This window comes from Kogia breviceps, chromosome 19, assembly GCF_026419965.1.
Source record: "Kogia breviceps isolate mKogBre1 chromosome 19, mKogBre1 haplotype 1, whole genome shotgun sequence".
Taxonomy (NCBI): Eukaryota; Metazoa; Chordata; class Mammalia; order Artiodactyla; family Physeteridae; genus Kogia; species Kogia breviceps.
In genome coordinates, this window is record NC_081328.1 from 51,489,121 (window position 1) to 51,502,418 (window position 13,298).

The window sequence follows — 13,298 nt, forward strand, 5'->3', positions numbered from 1 at the left end:
GCGGCCCTCTGGGCAGCGGAGATCCTCCCCCAACCTTCCCCGCCCGCCGAGCGGCTCAGATGTCCGAGTAGCGGCGGCTCTGGCGTTCCGCATCCTCTGTCTGCGGCGGCGGGGGCTGGCGGCCCCGGCCCCTGCCCGGCCCCCTCCCCCAACCCCATGCCTCAGCTCTAACCCCGCCGCCCTCCCCCGCGGGGGGCATTTCCCCGTGTCCCCTGCCCGCCCCGTCCAAGTCAGGCGCCATGAACGACCAGTACCACCGGGCGGCTCGGGACGGCTACCTGGAACTCCTCAAGGAGGCCACCCGGAAGGAGCTGAACGCCCCCGACGAGGATGGCATGACCCCCACCCTCTGGGCTGCTTATCACGGCAACCTGGAGTCACTGCGCCTCATCGTGAGTCGAGGGTGAGTACCCCCCCCACCCCGTCCCCGCCCAAGCCCCGCCGGGGAGGACTGAGAGTCTCAGGGCCGCTCTAGGCCCCCGAGACACCACCCCCCAACTCCATGGCATCTCCCCCCACCCCCGCTCCTCTGTGCCACCCTCTTCCCGAGGACAGACCCTAAAGTGGAACCTTGGAGACCGGCAGTCGTGGGCGGAGGAAACAAACTCAGACCTGTGACATTTGTGACCTGGATGTGGGGCTAGGAGGAGAGGGACTGGGACTTGGGGGGTCCACGGTTGTGGGAGGGGCTTCAGAGTGAGGAGCAGGGGGGAGGGGTCTCCTGGGTGGGTAGCACCCGGAAGCCAGAGTGAAGGGCATAGTGAGGCTGGGAGAGAAGGGGCAGAAGCCTCAGAGGGGCCGGAAGGGGGGCCAGGAAAGGAGAAGCTCTTCACTGCCCACGCCCAGCCTGTGGTCCAAGGGGTCCAGCCGGCGCCCACACCTCCCCCCACACTGGATTCCACACGGCTCGCTCCCTGCGCATCCCTGGGACGTGTGGGCACTGTCCACAGTGCCAAATGCCCCACGGTTCAGCCACCCCGTTTAACTCCCTCTGTGCCCCTCCCCCACCACGGGCTCCATCACCCTCCCTTTGGAGTTGCCTGGGGCGAGGAGTGGGCGTTGAATCCAGGTGTCAGGGCCAGGGAAGGGGTTAGGAAGTAGCTAAGGAATTGAGGAATGTGGCGTCCAGGGCCACTGACGTGGGCTCCCTACGGCTGAATGACCCCTGCGGACAACTTGCCAGCCCCAGCGGTTTAATAAAGAGAAGTCAGGTTGACCTGGGCACCGGGGCGGCCTGGACAAAGAAAAGGGATGCACGAGATGCCCCAGAAGGGTCAACATGAACATCTCAGGCCCTGGGAAGTCATGGTGGAGGGAAAGGGGCCCAGCTGGCCTGGTGCCAGGAGCTGGCCTGTGGTTTGAGCATGGGGTAGGTGGGGAACCCCCCTTTGCCCTCCCTCCACAGCTGCTCCCCGGGCCCAGCAACAGGTGGAAGCAGCCCCTAAGATCAGGCAGCTGAACCATGTTCCGAGACGCTGAGACTGGCCCCTGTCCATGCGAAGAGGGCACACAGTGACCTGCCATCCTGCTCCCCGCTTGGAGAGATTCGTGGGAGGAGGGGACTAGGGGCCCCCCCCTTGGTGCACTCCCCCCCCCCATCAAGCTCCTACAGAGGGTGAGGGTCGGTGCTTGATGGGGTGTGGGCCAGATGCCCAGTAGCTCTTGTCCCGAAGGACTTGAAGACCAGTAAGGGAAGTGGGGAGGGGGATGCGGGGGTGGGGGGGGGCTGGGGAGCGTGGGCAGGAGCTGCTGAGACAATGAAGTGATTCTTCCTTCAGCCCTGCGGGGTGGCCCCTCATTAGAGTGGGGCAGAGGGCCTGAGCTAGGTCCCTGAGGGAGGGGCAAGCTTGGAGGAGCCAGGGGGAGGGTGCCCAAGGGGGGGGGGCACAGTCTGGCGCGGAGGGTGTTGGAGGGGGCTGCGTGGGTCCCTTGGACCTGCCCGAGCCAGCCGCCTCACAGGGCTCCCGAAGACGGGGCCGCCCCGGGAGGGGAGGGCAGCTGGGCCCAGGTTGCAGGCTGCCCTTCCCCTCCCCTCCAGTCCTGGCTGCCCCCGTGCTCCCCTCCTGGCCCAGGCCAAGACCCGACACCTGCTCTCACACGCGGCCTTGCCAGGCCTGGCCCTGCTCCCTGCAGACGTGGCCGTGCCCGGCGACACGCAGGCACGCACCCTCGCACACTCCCCCAGGGCTCAGGCCCAGCACACACGACCCTCTCGTCGTCCTCTTTTTCGGTCACTCCTGCACTGGCAGCCACACTCACCGCCGCGCCTGCCTAGAGACCCAGACTCGGCCCTGGCCCACCGCCTCTCTGGGCCAGCTCCCCGCCGGGCTCCATGAATAATTCACTCCTTTCTCTCTGGGCATTAAATATTTATCCCCTGAGATTCCCAGCCCTCCGTTCTCTTGGGGAAGGCCCCGCCCCGGCCCCGCCTTCTCTGTCGCCCCACCCACTGCGAGCCTGGAGCCATCTTTAACCCTGGGCTCGCTCGAGCTGCGGCCGGTGGCTCCGGGCTGCGTGTCTCCCGGCGTCAGAGGAGAGATCTCAGGCCGTCGAGTCCCTCTGGTGTGCCTGCGGGGAAGCTCATCCAGGCCGGGCGCTCCCCCGCCACCGGCAGCCGCTGCCGACTGCCTGCCCGAGCTTGCGGTGGCTCACCAGCCCTCCCCGCGTGTCCTCCCTGCAGGGGTGACCCGGACAAGTGTGACATCTGGGGCAACACGCCCCTGCACCTGGCAGCTTCCAATGGCCACCTGCACTGCCTCTCCTTCCTGGTGTCCTTCGGGGCCAACATCTGGTGCCTGGACAACGACTACCACACGCCGCTGGACATGGCCGCCATGAAGGGCCACATGGAGTGCGTGCGCTACCTGGACTCCATCGCGGCCAAGCAGAGCAGCCTCAACCCCAAGCTGGTGGGCAAGCTGAAGGACAAGGCCTTCCGCGAGGCGGAGCGGCGCATCCGCGAGTGCGCCAAGATGCAGCGCAAACACCACGAGCGCATGGAACGGCGCTACCGGCGCGAGCTGGCCGAGCGCTCGGACACGCTCAGCTTCTCCAGCCTCACGTCCAGCACCCTGAGCCAGCGGCTGCAGCATCTGGCGCTCGGCAGCCACCTGCCCTACTCGCAGGCCACGCTGCACGGCACCGCCAAGGCCAAGACCAAGATCCAGAAGAAGCTGGAGCGGCGCAAGCAGGGAGGCGAAGGCACCTTCAAGATCTCCGAGGACGGCCGCAAGAGCGTGCGCTCGCTCTCGGGCCTGCAGCTGGGCAGCGACGTGATGTTTGTGCGCCAGGGCACCTACGCCAACCCCAAGGAGTGGGGCCGCGCCCCGCTCCGGGACATGTTCCTCTCCGACGAGGACAGCGTCTCCCGTGCCACACTGGCGGCCGAGCCTGCGCGCTCGGAGGTCAGCACCGACTCAGGCCACGACTCCCTGTTTACCCGCCCGGGCCTGGGCACCATGGTGTTCCGCAGGAACTACCTGAGCAGCGGGCTGCACGGCCTGGGCCGCGAGGACGCGGCGCTGGACGGCGCGGGCACGCCGCGGGGTCGGCTTCAGAGCTCCCCCAGCCTCGACGACGACAGCCTGGGCAGTGCCAACAGCCTGCAGGACCGCAGCTGCGGGGAGGAGCTGCCCTGGGACGAGCTGGACCTGGGCCTGGATGAGGACCTGGAGCCCGAGACGAGCCCGCTGGAGACGTTCCTGGCCTCCCTGCAGATGGAGGCCTTCACCCCCATCCTGCGGCAGGAGAAGATCGACCTCGAGGCGCTCGTGCTGTGCTCGGACCTCGACCTCCGCAGCATCAGCGTCCCCCTGGGACCCCGCAAGAAGATCATGGGGGCCGTGCGGAGGCGGAGGCAGGCGCTGGAGCGCCCGCCGGCCCTGGAGGACACAGAGTTGTGAGTGCCCAGAGCCTCGGCGGGGATGGCAAGATAGGGCTTGTAAGGCCCTGGGGTGGGCGTGGATCTGTCTGCCTTTTCGGGTGGGGCATAATAACTAGGTCGCCGCCGTCAGTTCCAAGAGGCCCCACGTATTCACCCCCAGTTCGGAAAAAGAAGCTGCCAATGTACATTGCTGATGTCAAACGCACCTCGATTTTGAAGAAGTCAAAACGCAGGAAGATGGGTGTCTTCGCATGGATGAGACCCAGCAGTCATAGTAATCAGAGCCGGGCCGTTTTGAGCCCTCCCGTCTCCTGGGCACTGGAGTTGCCCTTGCACAAGTCCTCTCATGTGCAGGGGGCTGTATCATCCCCATTTTACAGGTGAGCAAGTGGAGGTTCAGAGGCTTAGAGTAGCTCACCCATGGTCCTGCTGCTGCGGAGTCAGAGCTGGGCCTGGCCCCTGGTCTGTGTGGCTCTAGAGCCCAGGGAGGATGAGGTGACTCCCGTGGGATGGAGGGTGTGGTAACCGGTCATCTCAGCAAATGGCCAAGCCCTCAAGGCAGATATTTTACCTACTGGTCCCTGAACCTTGTAACCAGAAACATGAGCAGATACTCTCAACAGGGCCAACGGTGGCCTTGAGGGCAGAATCGTCATGTTCAAAAAGCCATCGTGGGGAGCCCAAGGCTGCTGTCAAACTGGCAATGCTGTCGGCCCATCCCTGCCCTGACTCTCCATCCTGGCATCCCACAAGCCCAGCCAACGCTGCCGCCCCCTTTTGGTATCTATGGCCTTTACCCTGCATGGCTGGGCAGGGGTGGGTTTGGGAGGAAGTCTGGTTTAGAGTTTGGGGCCGGCGTCCCCATCCCTGATCATCAGTCTGCCTAGAGAGGGTAAGTGGTCAGAATATTGGGTCCTGGCTTAAAATGCTGTCTCCAGAGACTCTTATCTGAGGTCCGTTTCTGTCTCTTTCTCCGCAGATAACAGGGGCTCCTATCCCCATACCAAACAGAGTTGCAAGTTGCCACACCCACGGTGGGACCACGAGGCCCTCGCAGTTGCCAGCCCCGCGGCTCCCCGGCCGCTTCCCGGGAGCAAGGACCGTGCGGTCATCTCCCTTGAAAGCCTGTCCCCACTCGGCCTCAGAGGGGATGGCCTGGAGGCACCTGGAAGGCCAAGAGAGTGACTCAGGACATCAATTCCGAGGGGTCCTGGGGCCCCTAAGCCACCTCTCTCTGAGTGGCTCTAAAGCACGTGTGCATTTGTGGAAGGCCAGCCCCAGTGCCAGGGCAGGGGCCACTAGATGACCAGCGCATCAGAGCTGGATGGGAGCGTGTGGTGCAAGTGGGCATGGCTTGCCCTGGGGCCGTGGTCTGTCCCCACCCCTCCTCCAAGGGTCCTGTGGTCTGCTCGGTCTGGAGACTCCCCTCCTACGTTTTTGTGCAGGAAGAGTTTGGCCTGCCTCCCCTCCCCCTGTACACCCCAGAGAGGAGGTTCCCAGCTAGACTCTTCAGCCAAATGCCCCAGCTTTAGTCCCTACCCCGCCCCAAGCACGGCCGGTCCCCTTCCCCTTCTCCCACTGGCCATGCTGGGGAGTTGGAGTGCCAGGCTGGGCTGGGCTGGGGGTGACCGGTGCCCTTCCAGCCTACCCCGGGGTGGGGCCCAGCCTGACTCCGCCCTCCCCCCCCCCGCCCCGTCCTTCTCCACTCACTCTCTCCTTGGTTGTGCAGCCCGGTGCCCCCAACGCCAGGGACCCCAGAGGGTCAGGGCAATAGATCCAAGGTGCTAGAGCGACCGGCTACAGTATTATGGCCTCGAGGCTCGGCGGGCATCTCTGGGCTGGGGAAAGGCATCTGCCAACTGGCTCAGAGTCTCCCAGGCCCAAACCAGGCAGAGACTGGTTGCGGCTGGGTGTCCAGCCTCTCGTGGGCAAGTCCTGCCATGTGGACACGGGAGCCTGAGGGTGTGGACAGCCTAAACTGCTGATTGTTCCCAGGTCCCCAGGGCTCTTGGCAAGGTCTGAAAGCAGCTGGGTGGCTGCCTGAGTCTGCATGGGTAGCGGGTAGGGGAGAGTTCTGCACGGGTCCCTGCTTTGTGATGCTGGTGAGACCAGGGGAAAGGCCAGCCTCAGAGGGTCCTCAGACCAAGGTCACGGCTGTGGGAGGGTCACTCAGGAGCCCACACGGTGTGCATCTATACTGCATGCAGATGTGCCCTTCCTCCTCTGTCAACGACGGTGCCCCGTCCCTGACCTTCAGCTTGGGAAGCAGCTCCTCTCGGGAGCATTGCCACAGCCCCCAGCTCCTTCCCGGGCCCCCCTTGGCTGGTGCAGGGGAGAGAGAAGCCCCCCAAAACGCCGCAGGCCTCCCTCTGGTGTGTCTCTCTGAGCGCGGGTCCCCGGGCACACACCTGCTCAGAGCTGGGGGCGTGATGGATGTGGTCCCTGTTCTCACACTGAAGGCTTGGTCGCCTGCCACTGCTACCCTGAGCCCACCGCAGTCTTTCTCCCCCTCTTCTGGGCCTGGGGCCACCCCCAAGTGCCGACTTGACTTTCCTGGAGCCCCAGGTGCTGCCCTTTCTCTCCTGTTCCCTGTCCGTGTACGGCCTCAACCCCCTCCCTGTTCTCTCAGTGCTGGGGTGGGGCGGGCTCCCCGATTCCCACCACTGTACAAAGTACCCCTCCCTCAGGCTCATTATAATTTTTGTAGAGAATGTTCTCCATCCTTGCCGTGCCTGTGTCTTGTTTTAATCATCTGGGGGTGGGAGACGGGTAGGGTGAAGAAAGCAAGAGGGGGGAGGCGGGAGAGGGAGAGGGTCTTTTTGTGCCTGTGAGGATTTGGTCCTCTTCCTTGGAGGGGGTCCTGGGATAGATGGTAGGGCACTCCTCCACCCCATGCCTCTCTGCAGGGCCCTCCCTCATCCCCGAGTCTTCACCTTGCTCTCCCTGTGGACCCAGAATTTAGAACTGATGGAGAGGGAGGGTTCAGAAGAACTGGGACACGAGACACCCCCACTCCAGCAGCTGAGTGAGGAGGATGGTCCAGGCCTGTCCACTGCAGCTGCTGAGGGCAGGTCAACACTTCCTGCCTTCCCACCAGGTCCCCCTGAGCTTCTCCAGACATGGGCAGATGCCGTACACTAGGACGCTGTCACCTATCACCAAGGTCCCATGAGCCCCGATCTCAAGGCCCCAGCCCACCCCTGGGAGGCCTCCAGTGGGCTCTCCATTTCCCTCATCACCCCAGGCAGCTCCTGTGGCAGCCCTGTTTCGAGCCGTCCTTTCTCCCAGGGGTAAGGCTTCCCCTTAAGCTGCAGGACAATGGGCTCTGTTTTCTTAGTCAAGTCTGGGAAGGGGCCCTGGAGTCATTTTGTTTCACTCCCTAAGGCTGCTGGGCCAAGTGCTTCTGCCAAGGGCACTTCAAGACAGCCTCTTCCCTCCAGCATCAGAAATGTCCACAGGACATTAGTGCAGCAAGATTGCCCAGCAACCATCTAGTGATTCTAGGCCACCTCCCTCCACTTTACAGATGGAAAACCTGAGCCCTGTGGAGGGGAAAGTGCGGACCCAGAACACAGGCCTCCTGACTGCTGCCACGCTTTCCCCATCCCCGGGCTGACAAGGGGGCCAATAAAGACGCGAGATTCTGCCCTCGGATGCTCCCCGTGGTTCCTCCTCCCTGCGACCCCTACTGGCCGTCCTGGTCACTGCACCTACCTCACGAAAGACCAGCCTCCTGGCGCCGCTGGTCCGGGGAAGGACATTAGGGGTGAGGACTCGCAAAGGCAACATAGAGGAGGTCGGAGCTTCAGCGTGGAGGCAGAGACTAACCGGAAGCCGTGGGGGCCGGAGCTTCCATGGGTCAGTGTGGCTGGAGGGTAGAAGACTGGGGTGCAGGAGCAGGGTGTGGCTCCAGGAAGCCTGAGGGTACTTTAAACACAGTGAAGGGGAGAACTTTACACCGTAGGGACTCAGCTTTCTCTACTCGTCCCCCTAAACATTTAGATGGAGGTTAGGGAAATTCTAAAAAGCTAGAATAATCAATGATTCTTCGCTTTGGGGGATTAGAATCTGGTGCCGATATGGACACTTGCCCTGGGAAAATGCACGTTGAAATACGTATACACTCATATACAACTTTCCTTGGAATTCCAGACAGCTCCTGAAGTGCGGAGAGGTCCGGGGACCCCTGGTTAAGAAGCGTTAGTTAGACTGCTGTGAAGTTACATCATAAATGAGATTACAGATTTGATGGAGGTGGGGGTGGTGGAATCAATCAGAGGCAGGAAGGACCTCCGGGTATGTGGCACAGACTTATCTCTCTCTCTCTCTCTCTCTCTCTCTCTTTTTTTTTTTTGGCTGCTCTGGGCAGCATGCGGGATCTTAGTTCCACGGCCAGGGATCGAACTCCTGCCCCCTGCAGTGGAAGCGCGGAGTCTTAACCACTGGACCGCCAGGGAAGTCCCACAGACTTCTCATTTTACAGATGAAGTAACCGGGGCCGCGTGGCAAGGGGCTGGCCAAAGATCACAGAGCAGTCAAGTGGGCAAAGTGACACTAGGTCTCGTGATGCTTCCCGTGGTGCCAGCTGCCTCCTGTCCCCAAGTTAGACCGGTCCTGGACAGCACCATACCCCTGTCCTCCCAGCATGTGCCTGTGTCACCTTCTCTGAGACAAGCCTGGGTTGTACGGGAGGTGGCCATACTCAGGAGACAGCCTGATCTGGGCAGCAAAGCTGGCTCTGCCCCTTTTTAGTTGCGTTGCCTTGGGCACGTTACCCAGTCTTTCGGGGTCTGTTTCCTCATCTGCAAAATAGGTATTACAGTTTATTATAATATGTCAATAAGTGTTAACCCCATAGGTCATTAGGAGGGTGAAATGATGATACGCGGAAAGCGCTTAACATGCTGCCCGATATTTACTGCACACCAGTTACTAATGATCACAGTTACTGGTGGTCTGAAACAGGCCCGTGGGGCACCCCTTGCATCTGTGGTCCCAGCCGCCCAGTAGGTGAGTCCTAGGCAGTTCCAGGGAGCAGTGCTGCTTTTCTGACCCCCATATCAGAGTGAACCCCAGCCGCACCAATCACGCTAGCTCCTGGAGACGGCTCTGCGGGCATCCTCATCTGACCAGCAGGGGGCGCTGACAATCCTGCCAGCGGTTAAGAACTAGTCAGCTAGCCACCGTCTAGTGGAAGGACCCGGGGAGAAGCCAGAGCTGTTCCCGAGGCGCCCAAGGAGCTGGGTATCTTTTACGGAGGGGTGGTCGCATACCCACTGGCCTGGGCCCACCTCATGCTACTGTGTGAACTTTACCAAGGCAGGTGAGGGGTTTTAGCCTTCATAGGTGAAGATACTGAGTGTCAGAAAGGTTTTCTGATGTGCCCAAGGTCCCAGTAAATTAAGAAAAGTTCAGGATCCCTGACCTTTGTCCCTTCTGCCACCCCCATGCCCAGAGATAAGCTTTCAAGTTTTTACTATCAATTGTTGAGAGCTTGTAAGGTGTCAGGTGCTTATGTTAAGCACTTTCTATACATTTACCCCTCACAATAAAATCACAACCCTATAAAACAAGGACCATATTATGATTATTATCCCCTTTTGCAGGTGGGAAAACAGAGGGTCAGAGCAGTGATATGACTTGCCGGAAGTCACAGAGCTATTAGGTGGTGACCTAGGCCTCAAGGACAAATGTCCGTGATACTGAAACCTGCGGGCCTAACCCTGAGGGCCTAACCACGGTGCTGTAGGCCCCCAAGCACTTGTACTGTACCCTTTGATGGGGGTTGTCCTTGATCTTGGGTCCCCTTGACCTGGGCATGCCTGGTCCTGAGCAGGGGCCAGACTCAGCCTGAGGTGGGGTGGGGACATGCTGGCAGCCTCAGCAGCCCAAGCACATGGTCTGAGACACAGTGCTCACCTGACCTGGGGGGGAGCTGGGCTGAGAGAGGGCAGGTCGGGTCATGGGGCCACCGGACAGGATACTGGAGGACACTTTGGGAGGGTAAAAGCTTTGTGTCTCAAGCCTGCCGAGATGGGGGAGAAGGCCTGCAGAAGTATTTCCTCCCAGAGTGTCTGCCTGCTTTCTTTTTTTTTTTTTTTTTTTTTTTTTTTTTTTTTTTTTTGCGGTATGCGGGCCTCTCACTGTTGTGGCCTCTCCCGTTGCGGAGCACAGGCTCCGGACGCACAGGCTCAGCGGCCATGGCTCACGGGCTTAGTTGCTCCACGGCATGTGGGATCTTCCCGGACCAGGGCACGAACCCGTGTCTCCTGCATCGGCAGGCGGATTCTCAACCACTGCGCCACCAGGGAAGCCCTCTTTTTGTCTTCTTGTCTCTTGGTCCCATTTCTCCCTGTGACACTGGGACTCCTGGTGTCATCCTCTCTCCTCCTCTTTCTATTATCTCATCTCTCCAGGCCTCAGTCTCTCTTGGTGTCTGTGACATAATCAGAAATAGGTAACTGGTCTCTGCTCCCGGCTCCTGGCACAGAGCTCCTAAATCCCTTGGAACTTCCTGGGATGACGGGACCATCTTTTGTTCTAATGGGGTGACTCTGGGTGGGCTCTCTGACGGCTTCAGGATGGGGGCTGGTCACCGGAAAGACCAGGCCACGATTAGAAGCTTGAAACTTTCAGCGCCACCCCCCATCCTTTGTGGGGAGGGGAGAGGGGCTGGAGGTTGAGTTAATAATTGATCATGATGAAGCCTCCATAAAAGTCCCTAAACGACAGGGTTCGGAGAGCTTCTGAGTTGGTGAACGCATCCACTTGCCCACTCCACGTGGAGTTGGGCACAGAGGCTCCTGCACTTGGGACCCTCCTGTACCCTATGTATCTCTTCATCTGGCTGTTCACGCATAGTCTTTATAATAAACCAGTAAATGTAAGTAAAGTGCTTTTCTGAGCTCTGTGAGCTGTTCTAGCAAATTATCGAACCTGAGGTGGTGGGTTGTGGGAACCCCTGACTTTGTAACCAAGCTGTCTCAAACCTAGTCAGGCTGGCTCCCGCCGTGCCACGTCTCATCGTGATGGAGGGCATTTACTGAGCGCCTGCTGTATGTCAGCACTTGACATCTGTGATTTCAGTGAATCCTCACGATAGCCTCATTTAATAATGACAGGGGGGCTTCCCTGGTGGCGCAGTGGTTGAGCGTCCGCCTGCCGATGCAGGGGACACGGGTTCGTGCCCCGGTCTGGGAAGATCCCACGTGCCGTGGAGCGGCTGGGCCCGTGAGCCATGGCCGCTGAGCCTGCGCGTCCGGAGCCTGTGCTCCGCAACGGGAGAGGCCACAGCAGTGAGTGGCCCCTGCTCGCCACAACTAGAGAAAGCCCTCGCGCAGAAACGAGGCCCCAACACAGCCAAAACTAAAATAAATAAATAAATTTTTTTTTTTTTTTTTAAAAGAGCGTTTGGTTCACTGTAACCCTTCCACCATGAGCCTTGGCCCTCAGGCCTAGGGACCAGATCTTGATCGACTGGATCCCTGCGCAGTTCATAACACAGGCCTCCAGTTACCCTGTGACCCAAACATGCCCCCCCCTCCAGCCCCTTATCCTCACACCGAATGTCTCCTCGACAGCAGATTGTGGTGGAAATTAGAGCCGTGTGCCCCTATTTTTTCTCTGAATGGTACTGTAGAAACAAGTGTTTACAAGGAAGTTATGGAGGAGGTTCAGGGAAACCTAAGGAAGACGCGTGCAGGGTTGGTGCCCTCAGGAAGCTCCCAGTGCAGTTGGCGATGGAACCAAGACCGGCTGCGTGGCTGTCGATACCACTTGCTCTTCCAGGGCGCATAGGAAGGCTACAGTCCCACGTCTATCTGTAGTTAGGTTGGGGCTATATGCCTGGGTTCTGGCGAAGGGCATGTGGATGGAAGCGGCGTGCACTACCTTTCTGTGTGTCTCTTTCACTCCCACGGCAGTCATGGCGGCCTGTGTTGGAGATGGAGGCATCACAGGGTGGAAGGAGCCTGAATCCCCAAGTCCCCACCTGACCCATAGTGGACAGTGACGTGAGCAAGAAATAAACCCGTATTGTGTTCAGCCACTGAGATATTCGGGGTTATTTGTTACAACAGAGCACACTGCATCTTGTGGCCAGATCACGGTGTGAGGGGGGATCATTGCCGGGCAGTACATGACAGCTGATGTCTAATGAAAGCTGGGAGGACTTCCCTGGAGGTCCAGTGGTTAAGACTCTGAGCTTCTGCTGCAGGGGGCGCGGGTTTGATCCCTGGTCGGGGAACTAAGATCCCGCGTGCCACCCATGGCCAAAAATAAATAAATAAATAATAATGCGAGCTGGGAGATGATGAGGTCAGAGGAAGGGAAAGACACAGAGCTGGAGCGCCTGTCATACCGTAGATGCTCAATAAAATGGGTTGAATGAGTGGAACATACGAGAACACTGGAAAAACTTTGCTGGGGTGGCTGATGTTACCAGAGCCCTAGAGGACGGGTGGGGCTTGGATGGGGGGTGAGAGTAGAAACAATTTCCCTGGGAATAAAGACAGAGAAGTGAGAAAGGGCAATATCCACCCAGGGGTCAGAGGTCAGGGAGCAGTCACTCAAGCCCAAGCAGGAGAGTAATCAGAGGTGGAGCTAGAACTTGGAGGCCCTCAAAGACCAAGCTGAGCAATTTAGACTTTAGGCTACGGTCTAGTCATCTCCAAAGTGGGGTATGCACACAGTCTATTGGGGTACAGGAAGAAAATATTAAAACTCCTGTTTTTTTTTCTGTATGCGGGCCTCTCACTGCTGTGGCCTCTCCCGTCGTGGAGCACAGGCTCCGGACGCGCAGGCTCAGCGGCCATGGCTCACGGGCCCAGCCGCTCCGCGGCATGTGGGATTTTCCCGGACTGGGGCAGGAACCCGCGTCCCCTGCATCGGCAGGCGGACCCTCAACCACTGCGCCACCAGGGAAGCCCCTCCTGTTGATATTTATCTCATTCCTTTTTTAGTGTATATGAAGATACTAAGGCTCAGAGAGGTTGAGTGACTCATCCAAGGTCACACAGCTAGTAAGCATGCCAGACTCCAAAGCTGTGCTCTTCACGTATACTGAGTCTTGTGTGGACAGGAGAGAGGTTGAGTGCAAAAGTGGTACAAACCCTTTGGAAAACAGTTTGGCAGTTCCTTTTAAGGTAGGGAAGTGTTCAGCCCTTTGAATTTTTTTTTTTTTTTTTTTTGAGGTACGCGGGCTTCTCACTGTTGTGGCCTCTCCCGTTGCGGAGCACAGGCTCCGGACACACAGGTTCAGCGGCCATGGCTCACGGGCCCAGCCGCTCCGCGGCATGTGGGATCTTCCCAGACCGGGGCACAAACCCGTGTCCCCTGCATCGGCAGGCGGACCCTCAACCACTGCGCCATCAGGGAAGCCCCAGCCCGTTGAATTTTAAAGGGAAATCTGCTTTGC

At 59.5% G+C, this 13,298-nt stretch overlaps 1 protein-coding gene across 1 annotated transcript; it reads left to right on the forward strand.

Annotated features, from left to right (window-relative positions):
• The first annotated feature begins 42 nt into the window (after positions 1-42).
• On the forward strand, positions 43-6,598 carry USH1G (USH1 protein network component sans). The gene is made up of 3 exons (XM_059048571.2): positions 43-403; positions 2,681-4,263; positions 4,863-6,598. Exons 1-2 carry the CDS (start codon positions 240-242, stop codon positions 3,900-3,902), a joined length of 1,386 nt encoding a protein of 461 aa, XP_058904554.1. The 5' UTR covers positions 43-239; the 3' UTR covers positions 3,903-4,263; positions 4,863-6,598.
• Positions 6,599-13,298: the final 6,700 nt, after the last annotated feature.

Excerpts from the sequence above, each read along its gene's own strand:
- USH1G (XM_059048571.2), top strand. The coding sequence starts at position 240 with ATGAACGACCAGTACCACCGGGCGGCTCGGGACGGCTACCTGGAACTC. Across the intron at positions 404-2,680 it reads CGCCTCATCGTGAGTCGAGG|GGGTGACCCGGACAAGTGTG; the intron begins GTGAGTACCCCC and ends TCCTCCCTGCAG.